The sequence below is a fragment of the Cavia porcellus genome, unplaced genomic scaffold (assembly GCF_034190915.1).
Source record: "Cavia porcellus strain 051 isolate PalLab524CR breed Dunkin Hartley unplaced genomic scaffold, mCavPor4.1 scaffold_13, whole genome shotgun sequence".
Taxonomy (NCBI): Eukaryota; Metazoa; Chordata; class Mammalia; order Rodentia; family Caviidae; genus Cavia; species Cavia porcellus.
Window position 1 is genome coordinate 41,896,808 of NW_026947496.1, and position 21,108 is coordinate 41,917,915.

At 34.0% G+C, this 21,108-nt stretch overlaps 1 protein-coding gene and 1 pseudogene across 3 annotated transcripts in view; both read left to right on the top strand.

Annotated features, from left to right (window-relative positions):
* Positions 1-21,108, top strand: part of Upf2 (UPF2 regulator of nonsense mediated mRNA decay) — a 118,717-nt gene that overhangs the window by 11,270 nt on the left and 86,339 nt on the right. For 2 of the 3 annotated variants that reach the window (XM_063260146.1, XM_063260148.1), the window contains exons 4-7: positions 5,372-5,532; positions 12,906-13,103; positions 16,125-16,274; positions 17,371-17,474. In XM_063260146.1, coding sequence (XP_063116216.1) covers positions 5,372-5,532; positions 12,906-13,103; positions 16,125-16,274; positions 17,371-17,474 — 613 coding nt within the window. The remainder of the gene's footprint in view (positions 1-5,371; positions 5,533-12,905; positions 13,104-16,124; positions 16,275-17,370; positions 17,475-21,108) is intronic. The other variant, XM_063260147.1, reaches the window with a different exon arrangement.
* Positions 5,539-12,896, top strand: LOC134478547 (small nuclear ribonucleoprotein E-like; annotated as a pseudogene).

Below are 21,108 nucleotides of genomic sequence, written 5' to 3' on the forward strand. Positions count from 1 at the left end.
AAAAGATTGAAGAATAGCAGAATCCTTGCATGAATTAATGTTAGTCTCCTTTTTTCCAAAAGGATACATTACAGTGTTATACCACTAAAATGACCAGTTTCTAAATGTTTTTCTTTCCCAGTAATTATCCAGTGTGTGTTTTTGTGGGACTAAATTATGTCTTCAGTTTTTCCCAGTAAGGTTTCTCTTAAGTATAATAATGCTTACCTACCAAGCTAACTGATACACAAAGCTCATAGGCAGTTAAATGTCTTTAAGCCTTTATTCTATCCTTAAGAAAATCAAATATACTTATTTTCAGTCTAAAAATTATAAATATTCTTAGCCATTTTAATGTAACTTGGGAGACAGTGCCATTTTTATTTTGTGAAGTCTTGTTCTATATGTGTTAAAGTCTGTAGTTAAAAATTTATTTGGCCAATCCTAAATACAGAGAAGTAAAATCTCTGGTGCTTTCCTAAGACAATGTAATGAATAAATGAAGAAAGTGATTGAATGAGTCATATTGAGTCCTCCAACTGTTCTTTTCTATATTATCAAGAGATTTGATGTTAAAGTTTAGTTTAAAAAGTGAATATAATGCAGACTTTTTCTCTTGGGAATTGTTAACACCATCCCACCCTGGCAATACTGGTGTCGAATCCAGGGATCACTGTCCTACATACCCAATCCTTTTTATTTTGTGATACCGGGGATAAAACATGGGTTGTCAAATGTGCTACCAATGAGCTGCATCCCTAGTCTTTCATATTTTTCATGTTGAAAGTGTCTTGCTAAGTTGCTCAGGCTGGCCTGGAACCTGCTATCCTTAGTGCCCCCAGTGACTGGAATCACAGGTGCACACCTACTCTGTCAGGCTTGCAAGTTTCTTTTCAGTTGTGGTTTTTTTTTTTTTTGGTGCCAGGGATTGTACACACAACCTGATGCTTGCTAGGCAGGCACTTTTACCACTGGGCTAAATCCCCCAGCCCTTTTTTATTAATACAGATTTGTGCGCCATTAGTTGGCTGATGTTGAAACTTAAAAATATGTTGGCTTAAAATTAAGTAATGTGTTTAGTCTCACTTTCCAGCTAAGTGGAGTTATATCTGACCTTATAAGTAGGTTATCAATTGATAATATTTAAGTACTATTAAAATATTACTTCACTGTCCTTTAAGGATATTTGAGATATAGTACTTGATTCAATAATTTTACTTCATGTTTTCTGTTAGTGTCACTGTTTTAAGTAATATAAGAAGCACTTCATAAATTGAGGATTGATGTATCTTGTGGATGCTTCCATATGGTCATATTGTATCTGTTGGGTAAAGGAAGTCTATTTTTCACAGATTTTTACTCTAATGAATACTACTGAATTGATTTTGTTTTTATGGCTTACTTTTTACATCTAAAGAGTAACAGTACCTCTGTATTGTGCATTTTTATGAGAGGGAACGAATTGGTTTGTAAATACATGTAACATTGATGCTGACTTGGTTAACTCCAGTCATGATGCAGGATTGATAAGCCATGGCCTTATCAGATGTTTATGTCTGTGACTAGGTTTTATACAGCTTATGATCTAAGAATGGTTTTTACCTTTATATATGATTGGAAAAAATAAAAAGAATATATATTGTGAAATATGAAAATGATATAAAATTTAAATTTGAGTGCCCATAAATAAAGTTTTATTAATATGTATTCATATTCATTTACTTACATATTGTCTGTGGCTGCTCTTACATATTATATAACAGGATTGAATAGTTTCAACAAAGACCTTATGGTTTGTATAACCTAAAATATTGACTCTTTGGCACTTTTACACAAAGGGTTTCCTTACCTGATTTGTGACATTTTTAAAAGAATGATTTCAGTTCAACTTTATATAATGGAGGTTTCTTAAAAGACAGTTATTGATATATGATGAATTATTTTTAGCTTGATTTTGCTTATATAAAATTCTGTGGAATTCATGTAAGAAATTTTGGTAAGGTCTAGGGGTGTAGCTCAGTGGTAGAGCACTTGCTAATCATGGGTAAACTCAAGGCTCTGGGTTCAGTATCCTGCACTGGGAAAGAAAGTAGAGGCTTTTTTTTTTTTATATAATATTAATATGAAAAAGTACTCATTGGTCAGATGTGCCATGTAATATTTAGTTCCCTCAGAGAGCCATTTGTTTTTTGTTTTTTTTTCCTTTTGGCAATGCTTGGTAAGCCTTGTATATGCTAGCTAAGCAAGTACTCTCTCATTGAGCTATACATCCCCAGCCCCTTCACAGAAGTTTTCTAAGACATTAATCAAGCAGAAAACTTTTTCCTGTGAGCTTCATAAAGTTAAAAAACTGACATAGAGTAGATACACGTAAATGTTTTTATTAGAATTTTTATGTGATTCTAGGGATTTTGAATATTCAGGTACTTTTGATAGTTATTTCTCTGTTATATCAGAATATAGTCTTACCACACATGGGAATTTAGTCAGGTGTTTAGTAAATATGTATTAAATAAATGGCCAAGGATAAGATGCGATTATATAAATTCTGTTTGTAATGGAACTTTTGATTCTATTCATTGATATTCTGACCTACTTACCCAGTGCTCAAGGTAAGAAGTGGTTAGGAAACAAAACAACCAAGATCTAAACTTTTTCCCTGAGAACTGTTCTCATTGAATAACTGAGGTACTTGTTCACTAGTTAGGTAATTTACTGCTATTAAAGAATTTGATCATGATTTGAGATTTGGGGTAAGGCAGAATATGTCTGAAGTTGAAAGCTTTTGCAGGACTGGAGAGGAATGGGAACTCTGACACAGGGAACCATCAATGAAGCAAATGACTTTTAACTAACAGTGCAAAGTCCCAGACAAATATTTGAACGTAAGGTTGATAGTGGAGTAGGACTGTTAATTTCCTGTTGTGATAAAAGTCATCATCTTGCTATTGTTTATATATCAGCAATTCTTGGTATTTTCTTTTTTAATGGATTGGCTCTTCAGATGACCAGAATGTCAAAATCTAGAGAAATGAATCACCAGATTATTTTAACTCAGATGTTTTATAATTTGTTTTGAAGTAATGAAATAGTATCGTACCTTGTTATTAAAGACTTTGCAATCTCTTAGAATCATTAGCTCCTCTAGTTTGCCTGATAATGAAGTAATGTTTTTCCCTATAATATAATGCAAACATTTTATTTTATTTTTTTGTTTGAGACAGGATCTCACAATGCAGTTCGGGCTGACCATGAACTTACTTTGTAGCACAGGCTAGTCTCAAACTTGAAACTCGAATAATCCTCCTGCCTTAGCCTCCCAAGTTGCTGGGATTACAGGCATGTGCCACCATGCCTGGCAATGCAAACATTTAGTAGTTTAGTTTTGAACATTATGTATTTATATTGTTTAATTTTAATAGGTTGTGTGTGTGTGTGTGTGTGTGTGTGTGTGTGTGTGTGGTTGTGTGCATGTGTTTTGGTAGTAGTACTAAGGATTGAACCCAGGGCCTTTGTGTGGAGAATTTTTTAAAAATCTTATAAGACAAAATCTTACAAGATTGAACTCAAAACTTGGAATCTTGTCTCTCTCTCATCTTCCTAGAGTGCTGGAATTAAAGGTACATACTGCCATATGTGATTTGGATTTTTTCTTAAAACTTCAAAATGACTTTATTAGAACTTACAATTATAAGTTATGACAAACACATTTATAATATTGGTGGTTTCTTTCATAGGTGTGAATATTTTGTAGTGCTTTTAAGTTTTTGTTCTAATTTTAAAACTGCTTTTGTATGCCTGCTGAATGCAATTTTGTCTTTTCTTATGAATGTGGAATAAATGTTTGAAGAGGGAGCCAAACCTGTTGATAGTGATTTCAGTGTTTAGAGAAACTCTTAGCCTAGATTATTATGTTTAAACTGTATTACTGTTTTATTAATCTGTTGTTAAATGTCCAATATATACTGATATCATAAGTAGATGAATGAAAATTTCTAATTAAGCCAGATTTGAAAAGGAGTGACTGGAGTTAAGTAAGTCCATGCACTGATGTGTTTATAATGAAAACCAATACTCGTGAAATAAGAAATGTTATTTGATTGCTACAACATTTAAACAGAAGTTTTTGTGGGTGGGGATAGGATAAGGAAGAAAAGTTTGGAAATCATTCCAAATAAGCAGGGAGTATAGGCATGATTTTTTCCCTTTGTTTTCCATAACTTTTAAGATGATGGCATGTCCAAAAACAAACCAACCCACTAATTTCCTTCAGTTTTTTTTAAAAAGCATATTATTTTTGAAAGTGACTTAGTGTATAATTTTTTTGAAACCTCTATTCATATTATGGTTTATAAGTTTCCATTATTGTACAACCACACCAGTTTGTAGTACAGAATGAATTAGATCCTACTGTGTAAATCTCAGTCATTTGCTAGGTGTGGTGACACACACCTGTAACCCCAACACTTGGAAAGCTGAGGCAGGAGGATCACTGTAAATTGAAAACTAGCTTAGGCTACAAAGTGAGCTCAGGGCCAGCCTGAACTGCATAGAGAGACACTGTCTCAAAAAGACAAGAGAAAAAAATTTTTAAAAAAGGTTTCAATCATTTATACTAATCCTGTAGGAATTTTGACTTCATACATTTTGGCATTTTCTAGTAGTTTTGCATTTGTAAAATGCAAAACTACTAGAAACCTATTGGTATGCTCTTGTAATGCAGAAGTGAGGTTGTTTCCTCTACCCTCCTCCATGTTGCATAGAATTAAGTAAGTGGGTTTCTCAGGTATTATTTGTGAAACAGACTGTAAATTGAGAATTGGCTATGTGGGAGATGTGGACTTTTTCAAAAGATAATCTTGATTCAAATATTGAGTTTAAGGATAACTCAGCCTGTTTTTTAATCCATTCACAAACATTATTTTTGAAAACTGACTTATGTAGATGTATTAATTGTTTTGGTTCTCTGTATGTGTGAGGAAAATATGGCATAACAATTACTTTAAATTTATTTAAATTATTTTAATTATATTAGTCAGTATTTCTGTATCAGATTCTAAAATCTGTTGCTTTTAGATACTAATTTGTGCATTAAATATTTCTTAGTTAACTGTGTTAACTAGAGGACAGTATAACAGGAACAAAATAATAATAAACCTCATTATTAGGTAATAATATTGTTAAATGTTACATTTCTGAAGACATAATCTTTAGTTGCTTAAGTGATAATGATTGTATTTTAGTTTTCAAATATATCTTGAAAATTAATAAAAGTAAGCAGAAAGATTGTGCTGAATTTGTGTAAGATCAGAATTTACAAAACATTTCCCATGTAGCAATAAATAAACATGTCTTAATAAGTTTATCAGGTTATTTCATTGTTTATTTACAGGCGTATTCTACATTCTAAAGGGGAACTAAGTGAAGATAGACATAAACAATATGAAGAATTTGCTATGTCTTATCAGAAGCTGTTGGCAAATTCTCAATCCTTGGCAGACCTTTTGGATGAAAATATGCCAGATCTTCCTCAGGATAAGCCAACACCAGAAGGTAAGATGTTAGTAAATGTTTCCTTTTTTTAATTTATAAGCACTGTTACTTACCTTTAGATTTATTATATGTGTATCATTAATGTTTTAATTAAGTTTTTTGGGAGGAGGTGTAGAGACAAAGTCTTGCTATATAGTTTAGACTGCTCCTGAACTCACTATGTAGCCCAGGCTGTCCTCCAACTTGCAGCAATCCTCCTGCCTCAGCCTCCCAAGTGCTGGGATTACAGGTATGTGCCACCACACCTAGCTTAATGTTTTAAGTTTTAAAAATTGCTTCAAATTTTTTGTAACTAAATTGACATTAAGACCTAATAAACTTGAAAAAAGAACTAAAGATTTCTTTGCCTTATCAAGTGAGCTGAATTAACTCTTAACCTCATTATACCAACTGCTTTGCAAAATATGTTTTTAAGTAGATAAACATTACAAATCATTAATCTTAAAATATCCAGGACTCAGGTTAGCATGGTGGTTGGTGTGGTCTTTGTCAGATTCCACCATGGTGTACAGGGGCCAGGGCCAGAAAGTGCAGAGGGTTGTGGTGCAGCCCATCAGCCTCATCATCTGATACTTGTAGAATAGATCCTGGATTCATATGTGGCTGTATAAACAAGTGAATATGTGAATGGAGGACTGTTTTACTAGTTTTGACAAGTACATGAGCCTTGTATTAGATGATGCAAAAGAAATTCATTCTAAAAGTCAAGCAAACTGGGTCAGATCATGTTAGAAGTAGATAATATTACTCTCCTACAGTATCTCCAATTAGAAATGATTAGTTAGTTAAGAGCATTGAAATGAGGCAATGGCAATTTTGATAATATGTAAAAAAGGCAACTGATTAAGTGGTTTACCCTGGGAGTATTTGTAAAATGTTTGATCATATTGTTTTGACTATCCTTACATTTTTATTGGAGGCTAATAAATGTAGGGTTTTTTTTTTTTTTTTTTTTTTTTTTTGTACCAGGGATTGAACTCACGACCTTGTACTTGCCAAGCAGGCACTTATGTCATTGAGCTAAGTGCCTGACCCTAATGTAGGGGTTTTTAATTAAAAAAAAAAAAAAAAAAATCCAGCAATCCTGTTTATGTAAAAAGAGTAGCTAAAGTATTTGGGTTTTTTGTTTTTGATTTTACTTTTTTGTTTTGAGTAAAGTATTTGTAAAGCATCCTACAATAAAAATATTTTGTATTTTTGCATCCTGATTAAGACATAACTGTTGTATACTGTGAGTGCATTTATTTTATTATAGCTGTGTATAATCATGCATATAGTTCCTAGGAATTTTTGTACCTCAGAAATCAGTAAAGAACCAGGCCAGAGGGTTACAAGTTTAAGGTTATGCTGGTCTACAGAATGTGAGCCTTTCTCAAAAATAAAAACAAAAATAAAAACAAAAAAACTCAAGGAGTCGCAGACTGTTTTGTTGTCTTTGTTGTACTGAGGATTGTATCTGGGCTTACACTTGATAGGCAAGTGCTTTGCCACTGAACAGGATCCTCAGCCCAAACTAATTTTTTTAAAAGGCATTCTACCATAGACTTTGAATTTTTGTTCAATCTGTGGTGTCATAATACTTATTATGTTATTTTAGAACCAAAATATTTTTATAATAATTAGTTTCCTTTGGTATTGATGTAGGTTTTTTTTTTTTTTTAAACTTTTTTTCCCCTTAAATCATGGCAAAATGTCTTTTAAGTGAGTTTAGAATTTTAGACATTTCCCAGGGATAACTTTGACAAAATTTTGTCATTGTTTTTGGAAGAAATTGTCATGTAGTATAAAATGGCAGGGTGAGAAAACTTTTTCTTTCAATATGTTAAAGATGTTCTTTATCTTCTAGCTTGTGTTGTTTCCAGTAAGAAAGCTGCTGTCATTCTTAGCTCTGGCCGGTTGATATGTTGTGCATTTCCTGTCTGGTTGTTTTCTTTTTCATTATCTCTGATTTCAAGCAATTTAAGTGTGATTAACTTGGTGTGGTTTTATGTTTCATATGCTTGAGTTCATTGAGCTTCTTGGTTCTGAGTATGTACCCTTTGCATCAAATTTGAAAAATCTTATCTTTATTTCTTCATATACTATTTGTCTCTCCTATGAGTATTCAATAACAATTATATTAGATTTTTGCAGATTGATTTACAGCACTCTGGCCTTCAGTATTTTTATTCTTCCGAATTTTTTCTACTTGTTTTTTTTGGTACCAGGTGTCAAATTTATGATCTTGTGCTTACCAGGCAAGCACTTAAGCCACTGAGCTAAATCCTCAGCCCTAGAATTTTTTTTCTATTTATTGGAAAGTTTTTACTGTTCTGTCTTAAGTTTCACTAATATTTCTATTATAGTATTTAAATGTGTTGTGAATCCCATTCTACAAGTATAATTTTCACTCTAGAAGCTGGATATGTTTTCCTTCTCCTTAACATGTCTTTTTATCTCCTAGCTTGTTGAATTTTTGAAATTTAGTAACAAATAATTACTTGTATTATGTCGTTTCTAAGTTGGTTCTGATTGATTGGGGTTGTTAATCTCTTTGTATGTCTGGCAATTTTTCTGCTGCTTTGCATGCCCGGTCATATCTTAGTGGATATATGTCAGATATTTTTGTATACTTATAAATATCATTGAACTGTCTTCTGTGATACACTTAAGTTACTTTGAAATTGGTTCATATTTGAGATGTTTTGTTAGGGGAGATCAGGATAGTCTTCAATTTAGGACTAATTTTCCCTAATTGTGAGATGATACCCTTCCTGATTCAACTTGATTTCTTGTTTTCTTTTCTTGATTTTTTATGAGTTAGAAAATATTTCAGAGCTTTCAGACTGTTCTGGTCTCAGACCAGCACCTGTGTGAGGACTAACCCCCTTGAGTGCCTATTTTCTCAGTCTTAGTGGCTAACCGGTACTCAGGCAATATTCAAAGAGGACCCCTCTGTAGGTCTTTGAGGCCCATCTCTGTACTGCTTTCTCCTCTCTGGAACTTTCTTTGAGGAATTCTTGGTACCTTGGAATTCTTTGTTGTCTTTGTACTGGGGAGAATGCTGGGCTTTTCCTATCTTCTTTCTACCTTACTTTGACATAGCCTAAAAAAAACCTAGTGAGTAAGCTAGGCCTCTTGGAGGCTTAGTATTTTTGTTTGCCCTCTCTCAGGGATTCTTTTTCTGAGCTGCTTGATATCCAGTGTTTGTGAACTATTTAGGGGCTAGCAATTCTTGCAGTTGTTCATAATATCCTCATAAGTAATTATGTTATTATTTATTTGCTTTCTTTTGATTGACTTTTCTAGTTTTAGCTGTTATAGTCAGTAAGTATGTTAGTCAGTGCTGAAACAAAATCTCTGAACCTACTTCTTTCTGTATGCACATTAGTATTTCTAGAACAGATTCTTAGAAGTAAAGTTTTTGGATTAAAATTTTAAATTTCAATATATGTAATACTTTTTTTAAAAGAAGTTAACATATTAACTGTAAGAATGTTTCCTATACTTTACTGTATTACAGTTTTTGATTTTTAAATTCTGAGATTTAGCATGTTTTAAGTTTATTGATTGTTTTATCATTATATCCTTTTCTCTGTGAAATTCTTATTTGAATCCTCTTCCTGTTATTCTCCCCAAGTATGTCGTTTTGTAAAAAGCACTTTGCATGTTAAGGAAATTGATTTTTTCATATGCCTTGCAAATGTTTTCTCCTGTTTACTTTAAATTTCGTAAATTTTTTTTGCACTTCAGAAGTTGAATTTTTTTATAATTTGCTACAAATATAATTTTAGATATATAAAATATTAATGCATTTTTTAAGATAAAAAGTAAAATTCTTCTATCAGATTCATTTTCCAAAGTAATCATTATTTACAGATTGATAAGATTATGTCCATACCTTTTTTCTCCCACACAAAATATATATAATTTGATATTTGCAGATACAAAGCCTTGTTAATTTAGGTGAAAACTGTTTTGTTTGATTTTCTTTTTTCTTTCAATGATACAATTTTGAGAGCTCCCTGAGCTAGGTAATAGAAATATTGTATTAGAAATGCTACAATTCTTTTAATACCCAGTTAAGATTACTTGGTTATGTTAGTTCATTCCAGCTGTTATAAGTTATTGATTGGGTAATTTATAAATAACAAAAATTTATTATTCATAATTTTGGAGGCTGGGAAATCCAAGATCAGATTTGATTCTTAGCAGATTTGATTCCTGGTGATGGCTTGCTGTCTGTTTTGTAGTAACATTTCTTGCTGTGAGGCAGGGGACTAGCCTCCTGGCACCTCTTTTATTGTTTTTATTTAGGTAGAGGGATGACTCGCCATTGAATCCAGGACCTGTTACTACCAGGCAGGTACTCTACCACTGAGTTATATTCCTCAGCCCTCCTAACTCCTCTTTTAGAAGGATATCCATTCTATTCACGAATGAGCCCTCATACCTAATCATCTCTTAAAAGCACCACCTCTTAATATTACCACATCAGAGATTAAGTTTTAATATCTGACTTTTTGGGAGGATTAAAATATTCAGACCATAGCAATAGCATATATATGATATGTAACCTTTTATCTTATTGATAGACAGTTAGGTTCTATCCAGTTTTGCTCTGTTATGAACAATGCTACATTCTTGTAAATCATGGTTTAGTTTCTGAGATACAGGTTCCTTAAAGGCATCTTGCAAGATCAAATATTATGCATATTTTAAATATTGATTGTGTTAGTTGGCTTTATCATTGCTAAGACACAACTCCTAGCACCCACAATTTAAAGGAGGAAGGGTTTAATTTGGCTCACTGTTTTAGGGGATTCAGTCCAGGCAGAAATATTGTGGCAGAAGAACATGGTGGAACAAAGACACTTGATTCATACCAGCCTGGAAACAGAGCAAGGGAACAGTGCCAGAGAGAAGGGCAAGGGACAGAATATAGGCACTAAGGTCAGGCCTTCATGACCCACTCACATGTACACAGAAATATGCTTTACTAATTCCCTGTGTCACTTTCAAGTCAATCAAATTAGCACAATTGAGTTTATTCAGCCCACTGATACACATTGATAAATACCTCCATATTAGTATGTATTCTAGTAAGATATGAGTGTGCTTACTTCTCCACTGTTCTGTTAACATTTGAAGTCAGTCTTTTCAAATTTTCCATAATATAAAAAGTCTGAGTAGTAGATGTTTTGCTTTGGTTTATCCTGATTAGTACTAAGGTGAAGGATCTTTTCATATGCTCTTTTACTTAAGTGTTTGATGACTTTGTCCATTTTTACTTTGGAATTTTGTCTGTATATAAAACCTTCTGAAAAAAAATGTTTTTAAACTTTACACAGAATACCTTGTGGTACCAGATGTGTGACATTTCTCCCATACTAATAATTTTCAGATACCAGTTGTATATCCTAAATTGAATTTGACCTTGACACGACCTGAAATTAGCACTAGTTTTTTTTAATTTTTTTTAATTAAGGAGGAAAAAAAAAAAGCAGAGAAAGGGTACAAGTTATACAGATTTACAGAAAAAAATAAACAGTAGGAAATCACTAGTTAATGGATTACATATTGTCATCTTAGAAGTAATTGTTCAAGTCACAAAATTAAAGCTTGTAAAGTGGACATTCCAACAGTGAGACTAGCACTAGTTTTATAAGTGCCATGAAACTTCTCCCCACTTATGTGCCAATTTTCAGTCTGGACTGGTAGGCTATCCATTCAGGGTTCCAATAATGACTTGCTAGAAATACTCAAAGCACTCAGGGAAATAATCTGTTTGTTTATTATAAAAGATAGATATAGATGCATAGCCAAATGTAGAGGCATGTAGGGCAAGTCCAGAAGTAGTAGTCCCGGTTCCTGTGAAGTTGGATGGGCAGCCCTTCTGGCCCTTGTATGCATTCATTTATCAACCTGCAACTTGTCAAATCTCCTTGTTTAAAAAGTTGTATAGAACTTAATCCCTACTCCCTACCTTCCTGAGTGTCCTGGGTAAGACGAGAAAGTTCTAACCCTGTACTCACTTGGTCTTTCTGATGACATGCCTCATTCTGAGGTAAAGTTCCTCACCTTAAATTACTTCATTAGGGTAATCTCAGGTAGGATTGAATGAGGCTTCTTAGGAATAACAAAAGCCATATGCATTATTCAGGAAGTTCTAAGGGCTTTAGAGATTCTGTGTACTGAACCAGGATAGAAGATCATATACAGTGTGATAAATTTTGTTTCTATTTGCTATATACCAACTATATGTTGGTAACAGACACGACCACAGCCATATTTCCCTCACAGACACAAACATGGCCATGTTTTCTAAAATCATGGAACAAATTAAATTCATCAGCTGAAGTACCATTGTATGTTGCATTATTTCATATTCTGTGGCTTACAAATACATTTTTCATAGTAGCATTGTCAGTATTGTCTTCTAGTTTGTCTTTTAAACCTGTTTATATTTTCATTAAACAGAAATTGTAAATTTATCAGCTATTCCTTTTTTTATGTATGAGTTTAGTCCTAATAAGTCTGTACTTAAGTATATTTTCTCTAAGGAATATAGGGAGTTAAGAGTCATTGTCTTGTTTGTTTTTGGTGTCATTTTTCCTAAATGATGCTTAATGAATGATCTAACTTTTTTAGGGATAATACTAAGCTATATGATTATTCCTTTTATAGTTCTGATTTGGAGATAAGTACAGTGAGACTAGATAAGTCCATGGTTTGGTCTTATGATTGTAAAATAGGAAATTAATGTCTCGAATTTACAAATCTGTAGTTTATGTAGGAGTAGATTAAGTATATGTGTATGAACATAGTTTTCCACTCTCTACTAAGAAATATGTATTTTATCTTCCCTTTTTTCTAGTTATTTATAAGTTGATTATCATTTATAGCAATCCACCATATGCCAAGGATTATACTAAAGAAAAAAATGCTGCTTAATTAAGGGCTTATGGTCTCTTTGAAGATATATAGTGTCCGAGTAACACAAATGGTACAAGAGTTGAGAGTTTTCACAGAAATGCTTTGTGGAGGAGGATGGGCCTTTGAGCTGAATGTTTTAGGAATGGCCAGATGTATGTATGTATTCATCCTGGTTTTGAGTTTCATGAAGGTAGACCTGATATATCACATAGCTACTTATCTTATATAAGTTGCAGAAAAACATCTTTGTCTTATGCTCATATTGAAACACAGTTCTTGACTGGATATTAAATGATGGTCACATATATAGCCCTGAGTGCTGTAAACCAAAGAAATTTCAGTTGAAACAATCAAGATTCAATAGCTATAAAATTTAAAATAAAAAATACCTTGTAATGTCATGCTTTTCATCCTACATCTGAAATAGTGTTAACTACCTGTGGTTTGTTTTATTGTAGAGCATGGGCCTGGAATCGATATATTCACACCTGGTAAACCTGGAGATTATGACTTGGAAGGTGGTATATGGGAAGATGAAGATGCTCGGAATTTTTATGAAAATCTTATTGATTTGAAAGCTTTCGTTCCAGCTATCTTGTTTAAAGACAATGAAAAAAGTTATCAGAACAAAGAGTCTAACAAAGATGATTCCAAAGGTAAATTCTGGAAGAATAAAACTAACATTAAGTTCTAAAAATATCAGTTTCAAAATATGACTTTTTTTTTTTTAATTGGTACTGGGGATCGAACTCATGATCGCACGCTTGCAAGGCAGGTGCTTATTTCAGCTGAGCTAAATCCCCAGCCTTACAAAATATGACTTTGACAGTGCAAACCATTCTGTTTAATAATCCAATGAAAACTTAGTAATACGGTCATCTAACTTACACATTGTGCATACCGTTACATCCTTTAGACTAAAGCACTGTCCTTCCCTTTCATTTTTATAATATATGAATTGGGTCTTATTTAAGAATTAATTCTACTCTCCTAGTGCTTTACACTTGCAGTACTTGGAATATAATTTAAAATTGTTAAAATTGTTGGTACCTGCATAGTTTGTCTCAAGTCTGCTGCTCCAACTATGTCTCTTTAATTTTGTGTCCTTTTTAGTCCCTAAAATGGCACAATCTTTTTTTTGTTTTTTGTTTTTTTTTTTGAGACAGGGCCTTGATATGTAGTTGATGCTGGCCTTGAACTCACTTTGTAATCCATGCTGTTCTCAAACTTGTAAGGATCCTCTTGCCTCAGCCTCCACAGTGCCAGGATTATAGGCGTGTGCCATCATGTCCGCCTAGTCTTGAGTTTTGACCTTCATATATTCTGTGTTTCCATGAAACCTTTCTCCACCATACCCTTATTTGACTTCCCCATGCTGCTAACTTTAATTTCCTCAGGTAGAAGAACAAGAAGAAGAATCAAACCCTGGAATGCTCTGCTACTGAGTTCAATCTCAAGCCCTTTTTATTTTTATTTTTTTAAATTTGGAGATAGGTTCTCACTAAATTGTGCAGGCAGAGCTCAAATTTGTGATTCTCTTGCCTCAGTTTCTCTCAGTTTCCGGAGTGTATCCCTGTGCCAGATGAAGGTCATATTTTAAGGTTCTTTTCAGAATGTTCCGAAACTTAGTGTAGTTCTCAGTGTGCATAGTTAATCAGTGAATGCTTTGATGGGTAGACAGTAAAGAATTTTGGGGAGTGAGTATGTGCTCTATTTGGGCAGGTTTGTTTTGTTTGTTTACCTATAGTCACCAATTGTATTTCTAGAACAATGCCTAGCATAAAGAGGAAATTCAGTAATTAATAATTAATTGAATGAAAAATTGAGTGAGAAAGTGAAAAGTGTGTCTTCCCTTGCTTGCTTTTTTATTTTATTATTATTTTTTTTGTATTGGGAATCAAACTCAGGACTTCATGCTTGCCAGGCAGCTGTGTTGCTGAGCTATATACCCTGCAGTATCTTCATTTAGAGTCAGCAAAATTAATCTGTATTAGTTAGAGTTTTTATTTTCCTAAACATGGTTCACATCTCAGTGTCAGGAAGACATTTTTGTTTTCCATGCAGAAGCTAAGAAAGTACAGGATATGAGATGATGCTGCACAATGTAGTTTAAACATAAATTCTTGAATACTGGTTTTTTGTCGTGCTATCTTTGCCTTGTGGAAAATTTCAGACACCAAAGGATGGCATACTAAATTTATCTGTTAGCCAACTTCAGTAATTATCAAATTTTAGCTAGTCTCTTTGAACTAAGTTTTTATTATTCTCTATTTTTAATTTGTTTTATTTCTAGCCATTTCCTCATTTAAAATTTTTTAACTCTTGACATCTAAATTTTAAGGATATTTTCCTAATTTGTTCTCTGTATTTAGTCTTTTCTCTTTGTAATTTATATATTATTGCAAAGATAAATATTATCTCCTGTGCTAACCCAGTAAAGGTCGTTCTGCAGGTAGGAGCAAGTCTGAAATCCTCCATCTTGGAGTTTGAGACCCTTCTCAATCTGAGACTTCTTTATTTTCTCTTATCTTTACCACAGATCTGTGTGATTTTATATCTATCCATCCACTCTTCTACCCATGTGTCGTCTATTCATCCATCTCTTTAGTGGAAAAATCGCATCCAGAACTGTTATGGTTTGTGTCCAGATGTTCACCTAAAGCCTCATGAATTAATAAGGGCTGGACTTTGCAGAGATGGTTGAATCTAGAATGTATGATGCTGGCTGTTAAGGAAGTGTGATCGGTTCACTGATTGGTGTGGCACTGCCCTAATGCCAGCAGCTTAGATACAGTATAAAATGAGCAGAAATGCTATTAAGGTCGGTTGTTGTCTTTGTTGTCTTATGCCCACCATGAACTGTTCCACCCTGTCCTGGTATCAGCCAATTATGAACTGAAACCTATAAACTGTGAACCAAATAAACCTTTCCTTAACTTTGGGCATTGGGTGTTTTGTCTCAGCAATGAGAAAAGTAACTAAGATGAAAACCAAAAGCCTTTTATGGTCTTTTTTTCAGTGAGCATAATGTATTTTATAAAATCTGAATATATTAAGTTTTTACTTGTATTTGTTGCCAGATATAGTTGTAAGTTCTCAGATAAACAGTGCAGATTTTGTTACTCTTCATTTTTTGCAACAGAATTTCAGCTGTGGCTTAATTCAAATATACCTGGTATCTCAATTTAGAAACTCAGTTCTTTCCATGATTCTAGTCACAAACTGAATTAGACAAAAACCGAATGTAGTTTCCCCTTAAGGTCAGTGTTGAACTTAATCATTGAATTAGATTTGGTTCTTGTCCAACTTGGTTTGCAACCAGAATCATAGAAAGAATCGAGTTTGTGAACCCCAATGCACCATTATAATTACTCTTCATTTTATTTGTTTGTCTTTTTTTTTTTTTTTTTTTTTTTGAGACAGGGTCTCACTGTGCAGTTCAGGCTGTCCTTGAGCTCACTTTGTAGCCCAGGCTGGTCTTGAACTCACAGCAGTCCTCCTGCCCCAGCCTCCCTAGTACTGGGATTACAGGCATGTATCACTATGGTTGGCTCTTTGTTTCATTTTTTATTTTATTTTTTTCATTGTGTGAAATATTAAGAACTCAGGGCCTACACATGCTAGCCAAATACTTTATCATTGAACTATACGCTGATCTCATTCTTTTTTTTAAACAGAAGCAAAGGAATCTAAGGATAATAAAGAGGCTTCAAATCCTGATGATCTGGACCTTGAGTTGGAAAATCTAGAAATTAATGATGATACCTTGGAGTTAGAAGGTGGAGATGAAGCTGAAGATCTTACAAAGAAACTTCTTGATGAACAAGGTTAAGAACTGTTTCACCAATTTCATTTCTTTCTTTTCAAAGCACAAAGCTCTTGCTGAAGAATATGAATCTTTTTAATTTTCTCTTTTTTAATTCCATTTTTTCAAATTTATTACTACTATAGAGTTTGACTTAGGACAAAGTATTACTCAATATTATGTGCTTAAGCTTTAATTTTCATCTAAGCCTGAGTTCTGAATATCTTAACGTATTTCTTATTGTTTTTGACAACTTGCTGCTATTCTATTACAGAATCTTTACAAACTTAACATTAAATGTATCTGAAAGTTATTCTAAAATGCCTAAGGAATAGAAATATAGCTAGCATATCAGTTTATGTTGATTGTGTCTGTCTTAGAAATTGACCCATGTTTTATATTTAGTAATAATTAGATTATTATTCCCCAAGTACTTCCTATTGAGTTTGTTAGGATTCTTTATTAAAAAGATAACTTTGCCAGTATTACTTTTCTCTTTGTTGGTTTTGTTTCCTACTGCAGATTCTCTTTTGGTGCACTATAAAGGGAGGGTGGGCATGCCCAGAGGTTACTCCACATTTAATCATACCAGCTAATGATACCAGAGGAAAAGAGAGTTTCCCTTATACTGCCTGTGTATAAGTATCCACTGAATGACTGGCTCATCCTGAGTCATGCTTACCCATGTGGCCCAGGGAATGGAAGGGTGGTGTGGTATACCACCCTTGTCAGAATTACATGGAATGTGAGCTGGGAACCTTAGTTCTTCAAAAACAAGAGTTAGAAGTACTGCTAATTGAAGAACATGGAGAATAGAATGCAGAGCGGATAAAAATAATAGATTTACTATAAAGCTATGTACATATTATGAATGAGCTTTTGTGTCTAATGAAAAGGTTACCTTTTTATGGTTGATATTAGAAAGATTATAATGACTTGAAGTTGTGAGTCTAAAGATATACAAAGTTTCCAGTAATGTTTTTATAAATGTTTAATATTTTCATGAGTATAAAAATAGCTCTAGATAATGTTTTCCAAATAATTGATAATTGGATGCTTTTATTTGGTAAGTTTTCTATGTACTTTTTGAATCTACTTAAAAACTAATTTTATATTAGAACAAGAGGATGAAGAAGCCAGCACTGGATCCCATCTCAAGCTCATAGTAGATGCCTTCCTCCAGCAGTTGCCAAACTGTGTCAACCGAGATCTGATAGACAAGGTATCCTTATTTTTCTGTAATTATGTGTAAGCATGCAGACTCTGTGATGTTCTAATTTGGATTGTCAGTAGATTAAAGACTATATAAGTGAGAAAATGAACCTTTTTTTTTAGATAGTATTTTTTTTTTTTTTTTGGCTTTTTCCTTTTTATCAGTACCAGGGATTGAACCCACGACTGCCTGCTTGCAAGGCAGGCGCTTATGCTGCTGAGCTAAATCCCCAGCCCTTTTTAGATAGTGTTTTATGAGTATCCAGCATGAACACAGATAAAACAATCTAATCTGTAGATGGTTGGTTTAGAATTGGAAGTGGCTTTACAATCCTGTTGGTTTTGCTATGATAAATAGAAACACCAAAATGACACACAGAATTTGGAGACAGATTTATTTACGTTGAGGGGCACTGATCTGAATCATTTCCAAAATATCAGGCCCTGAAGGTTCATGGAGGTTAGGTTTTTATAGGCTTGTGAAGAGGAATTACAGAGGTGTAGTATTTGGCTATCTTTGATTGGTTCTGACAATATGTATTACAGTGAAATAAGCAATGGGATCTGTACTAGGAACTATTACTTGAGCAGCTAAGAAACTGGAATATACTGGCTGGCCAAGGTGGGGCATTTTGTGCTATAGTTTGACACCTTTCCCCTTTACATGGGATCGTTCAGTTTGGAACATAATGTTTTAGAGGAGAGGCTCTAAAAGTCAGGTCTGTGGATTTCGGGTGGTATCCAAGGCACTTTTAGGGAGTCGGTAAGATCACAAACCCTTATAGTAGAATTCAGATATTGTTTCTCTTCTCACTGTTTCCCCCCATCACTGTTTTTTTTTTTTTTCTTTTTGGGACAGAGTCTCACTATGCAATTCAGTGTTGAGGGCCTGGCCAAGATCCCCAATTTCCCAAATGAGTGTATGGTGAAGGCTTAAGTAAATGTGACTGATGGTATGATTTTAGGGCTCCAGGAGGACCAAAATCCTCTAGCAGAGTTACAGACTCTGGGGGACTAAGACCAGGAATGTCTTTGGGTAGCCCGTATATATTTAGTTTTTCAAACAAGGAAGGGGTTAGGGTAGAAAACACAGGAAACTGAGCAGGGTCTTGAGAGTGGTTCAAGGACTTTTCCAAGTAACAAATTTTGTTAATTTAAGACAATTATCTTATATTAATTTTGGAGAAGTATTTTAGGAGAAAGTTTCCAGGTTGACTTTCACTATTGGAGTGAAATGCCTGTAGCTGCAGTCTCTATCTTGTTAATTGGGGTTGGAGCCAAGTGTCCTTAGCTGTGGCCTTACCTTGCCCTTTGAGGCATCTCTTTGTTTTCAGGTTGGCCTTGCAGCAGCCCTGCACATGTTCAATTTCCAGCTTCAGTGACTTGTAAAAGTTCAGGCTGGCTTTGAACTCACTTTGTAGCCCAGGCTGGTTTTAAACTTTCAGTGGTTCTCATGCCTCAGCCTCCCAGGTACTGGGGTTATAGGCATAATGGTGGTGAAGCTGCTAGCATTTTAGCACGAGTGCGGGTACTGTTGCATTCTTCACTGTCTTGCATTTTCAATTTTTTAAAAACACCACTTGAATCTCCTTGATAAATCCATAAAAAATGAGAGATTTTATTCAACTATTGAATACTCATCTTTTGAATCTGATAAGATGAGCAGTTTGAGTCAAAGAAAAGCAGTTGAAGGGGCTGGGGATTTAGCTCAGCGGCATAAGTGCCTGTCTTGCAAGAAGGCAGTAGTGAGTTCGATCCCTGGTACCGATAAAAACAAAAACAAAAACAAAAAAAAAAAAAAAGAAAGAAAAGAAAAGCACTTGAAGGATAGTCACTTTTATCATAGAATATCATTTTTATAAGGAGAAATAACAGACAAACCATAGATAATCAAATTTGGATATTTAATGCATTTTTATATAAAACCAACAAGTGAGTCCATATGTTCAAGGAAAACTGTCAGTGATCAAATACGGCTTTTCAACACAAGTTACAATTTTGGAAAATTTAAGTCCACCATCATGAGCTTGATAGTTTCCCAATTTCTACCTTGCTTCCTGTCTGTCTCTCTCTCGCTTGCTTGCTTGCTTGCTTGCTTTCTTACCAGGAATTGAATTCAGGGCCTTGCACTTGCCAGGCAGGTGCTGCGCTGCTGAGCTATACCCTTGGACCCCCAGTTCTTTTTTTAAGAAACTTTATTGATGACACTATTCTGATGAGATTCTGTGGTACTACATAATATAATTAAAATGTGTATGTATATAATTATTATTCCAAATGACCCATGTGCAATAATAAAAATCATGCATAGATATTAAAAGATCCACTAGATATGTAAGATAAATCAAAAAATTTTAATTTTACAGAGACAAAATGTTTATTGATGCAGTTTCATACTGCTTATTGCAACTAGCCTCTAATAAACTACCATTTGTAGCTACACATGGTGGTAGGCACCTATAATCCCAGCACATAAGCAACTGAGCAACTAAGACCCTGTATCAAAGTAAAGAATTATAAAAAAGGGCTGGGGAGCTGGGCGTGGTGGCTCATGCCTGGATTCCCAGCACTCAGGAGGCTGAGGCAGAAGGATCATTGTGAGTTCAAGACTAGCCTAGGCTATAAAGTGAGCTCAAGGCCAGCCTGAACTGCATAGAGAGACCCTCCCCCCCCCCAAAAAAAGCTGGGGATGTTGCTAAATTAGAGGTCTGAGTTCAATCTCTGCCACCATGAAAGAAAGAAACTACCATTTGCATTTGCCAACTTTTGATATAGTATCAAAGAAAAATAACTAAAATTACTGAAAAGGATTTTAAAATATTCTTTCATTTTTCATCTTATACCACTGAGCTAAACCCCTGGCCCTATTTTTGTAAGTTTTAAATATGACGGAGTCTATCCCTAATTAAATTGGTATAGTCATTGGCTATAAATGGAGTATGGAAGAGGTATACCATGATTCTCCTGCTTACCTCCACCCCATATTTTAAGACCTAATATAAGAGTCGAAGGTGGAGGAGGATCTATAAGTTACATTTTATACTGTTATTAACATTTATTAGTATTATTATTGTGAACAATCTCAGGTCAGACTAGTGGAGTATGTTCTTTAACCTCCAACTTGCTATTAAAAACTGTTACCAGGTGGCTGGGGATATAGTTCAGCCACACAAGTGCCTGCCTGGTAAGCATGAGGTACCCAAAACAAACAAACAAAAAAAAGCTATTACCAGTAGTGACCATGTAATTAATTCTGAATTAGGTCTCCAAGAGCCAGAAAAAATAGGAGGCCACATTCTTCCTTTTGTACCTCAGTGGTTTCCTTGTGAAAGGAATTTTTTCCACATATTTTGGGAAAGGTCAAAATGACAAGAAAAAAATATTTGGGTGTACAAGGTAGAAAACCCTAAGAATTGTTGGAATTCAATAATGATGTTGCTATAAGTAATTTAAGTAAGATATTTAATTTTAAAATATGAAAATATTCTTAGAAATGATCTGGGTCATTTCTAAAATCTTGAAAAGATTATTATAGGCTTCATTTTATGGCTATGAGGTTTAAAAGCTTTCTGAGAGTAAATAGAATCATAACATGATCCAAACATCTGATTTTACCTATAATACCTACATTGTATTGTATGTAT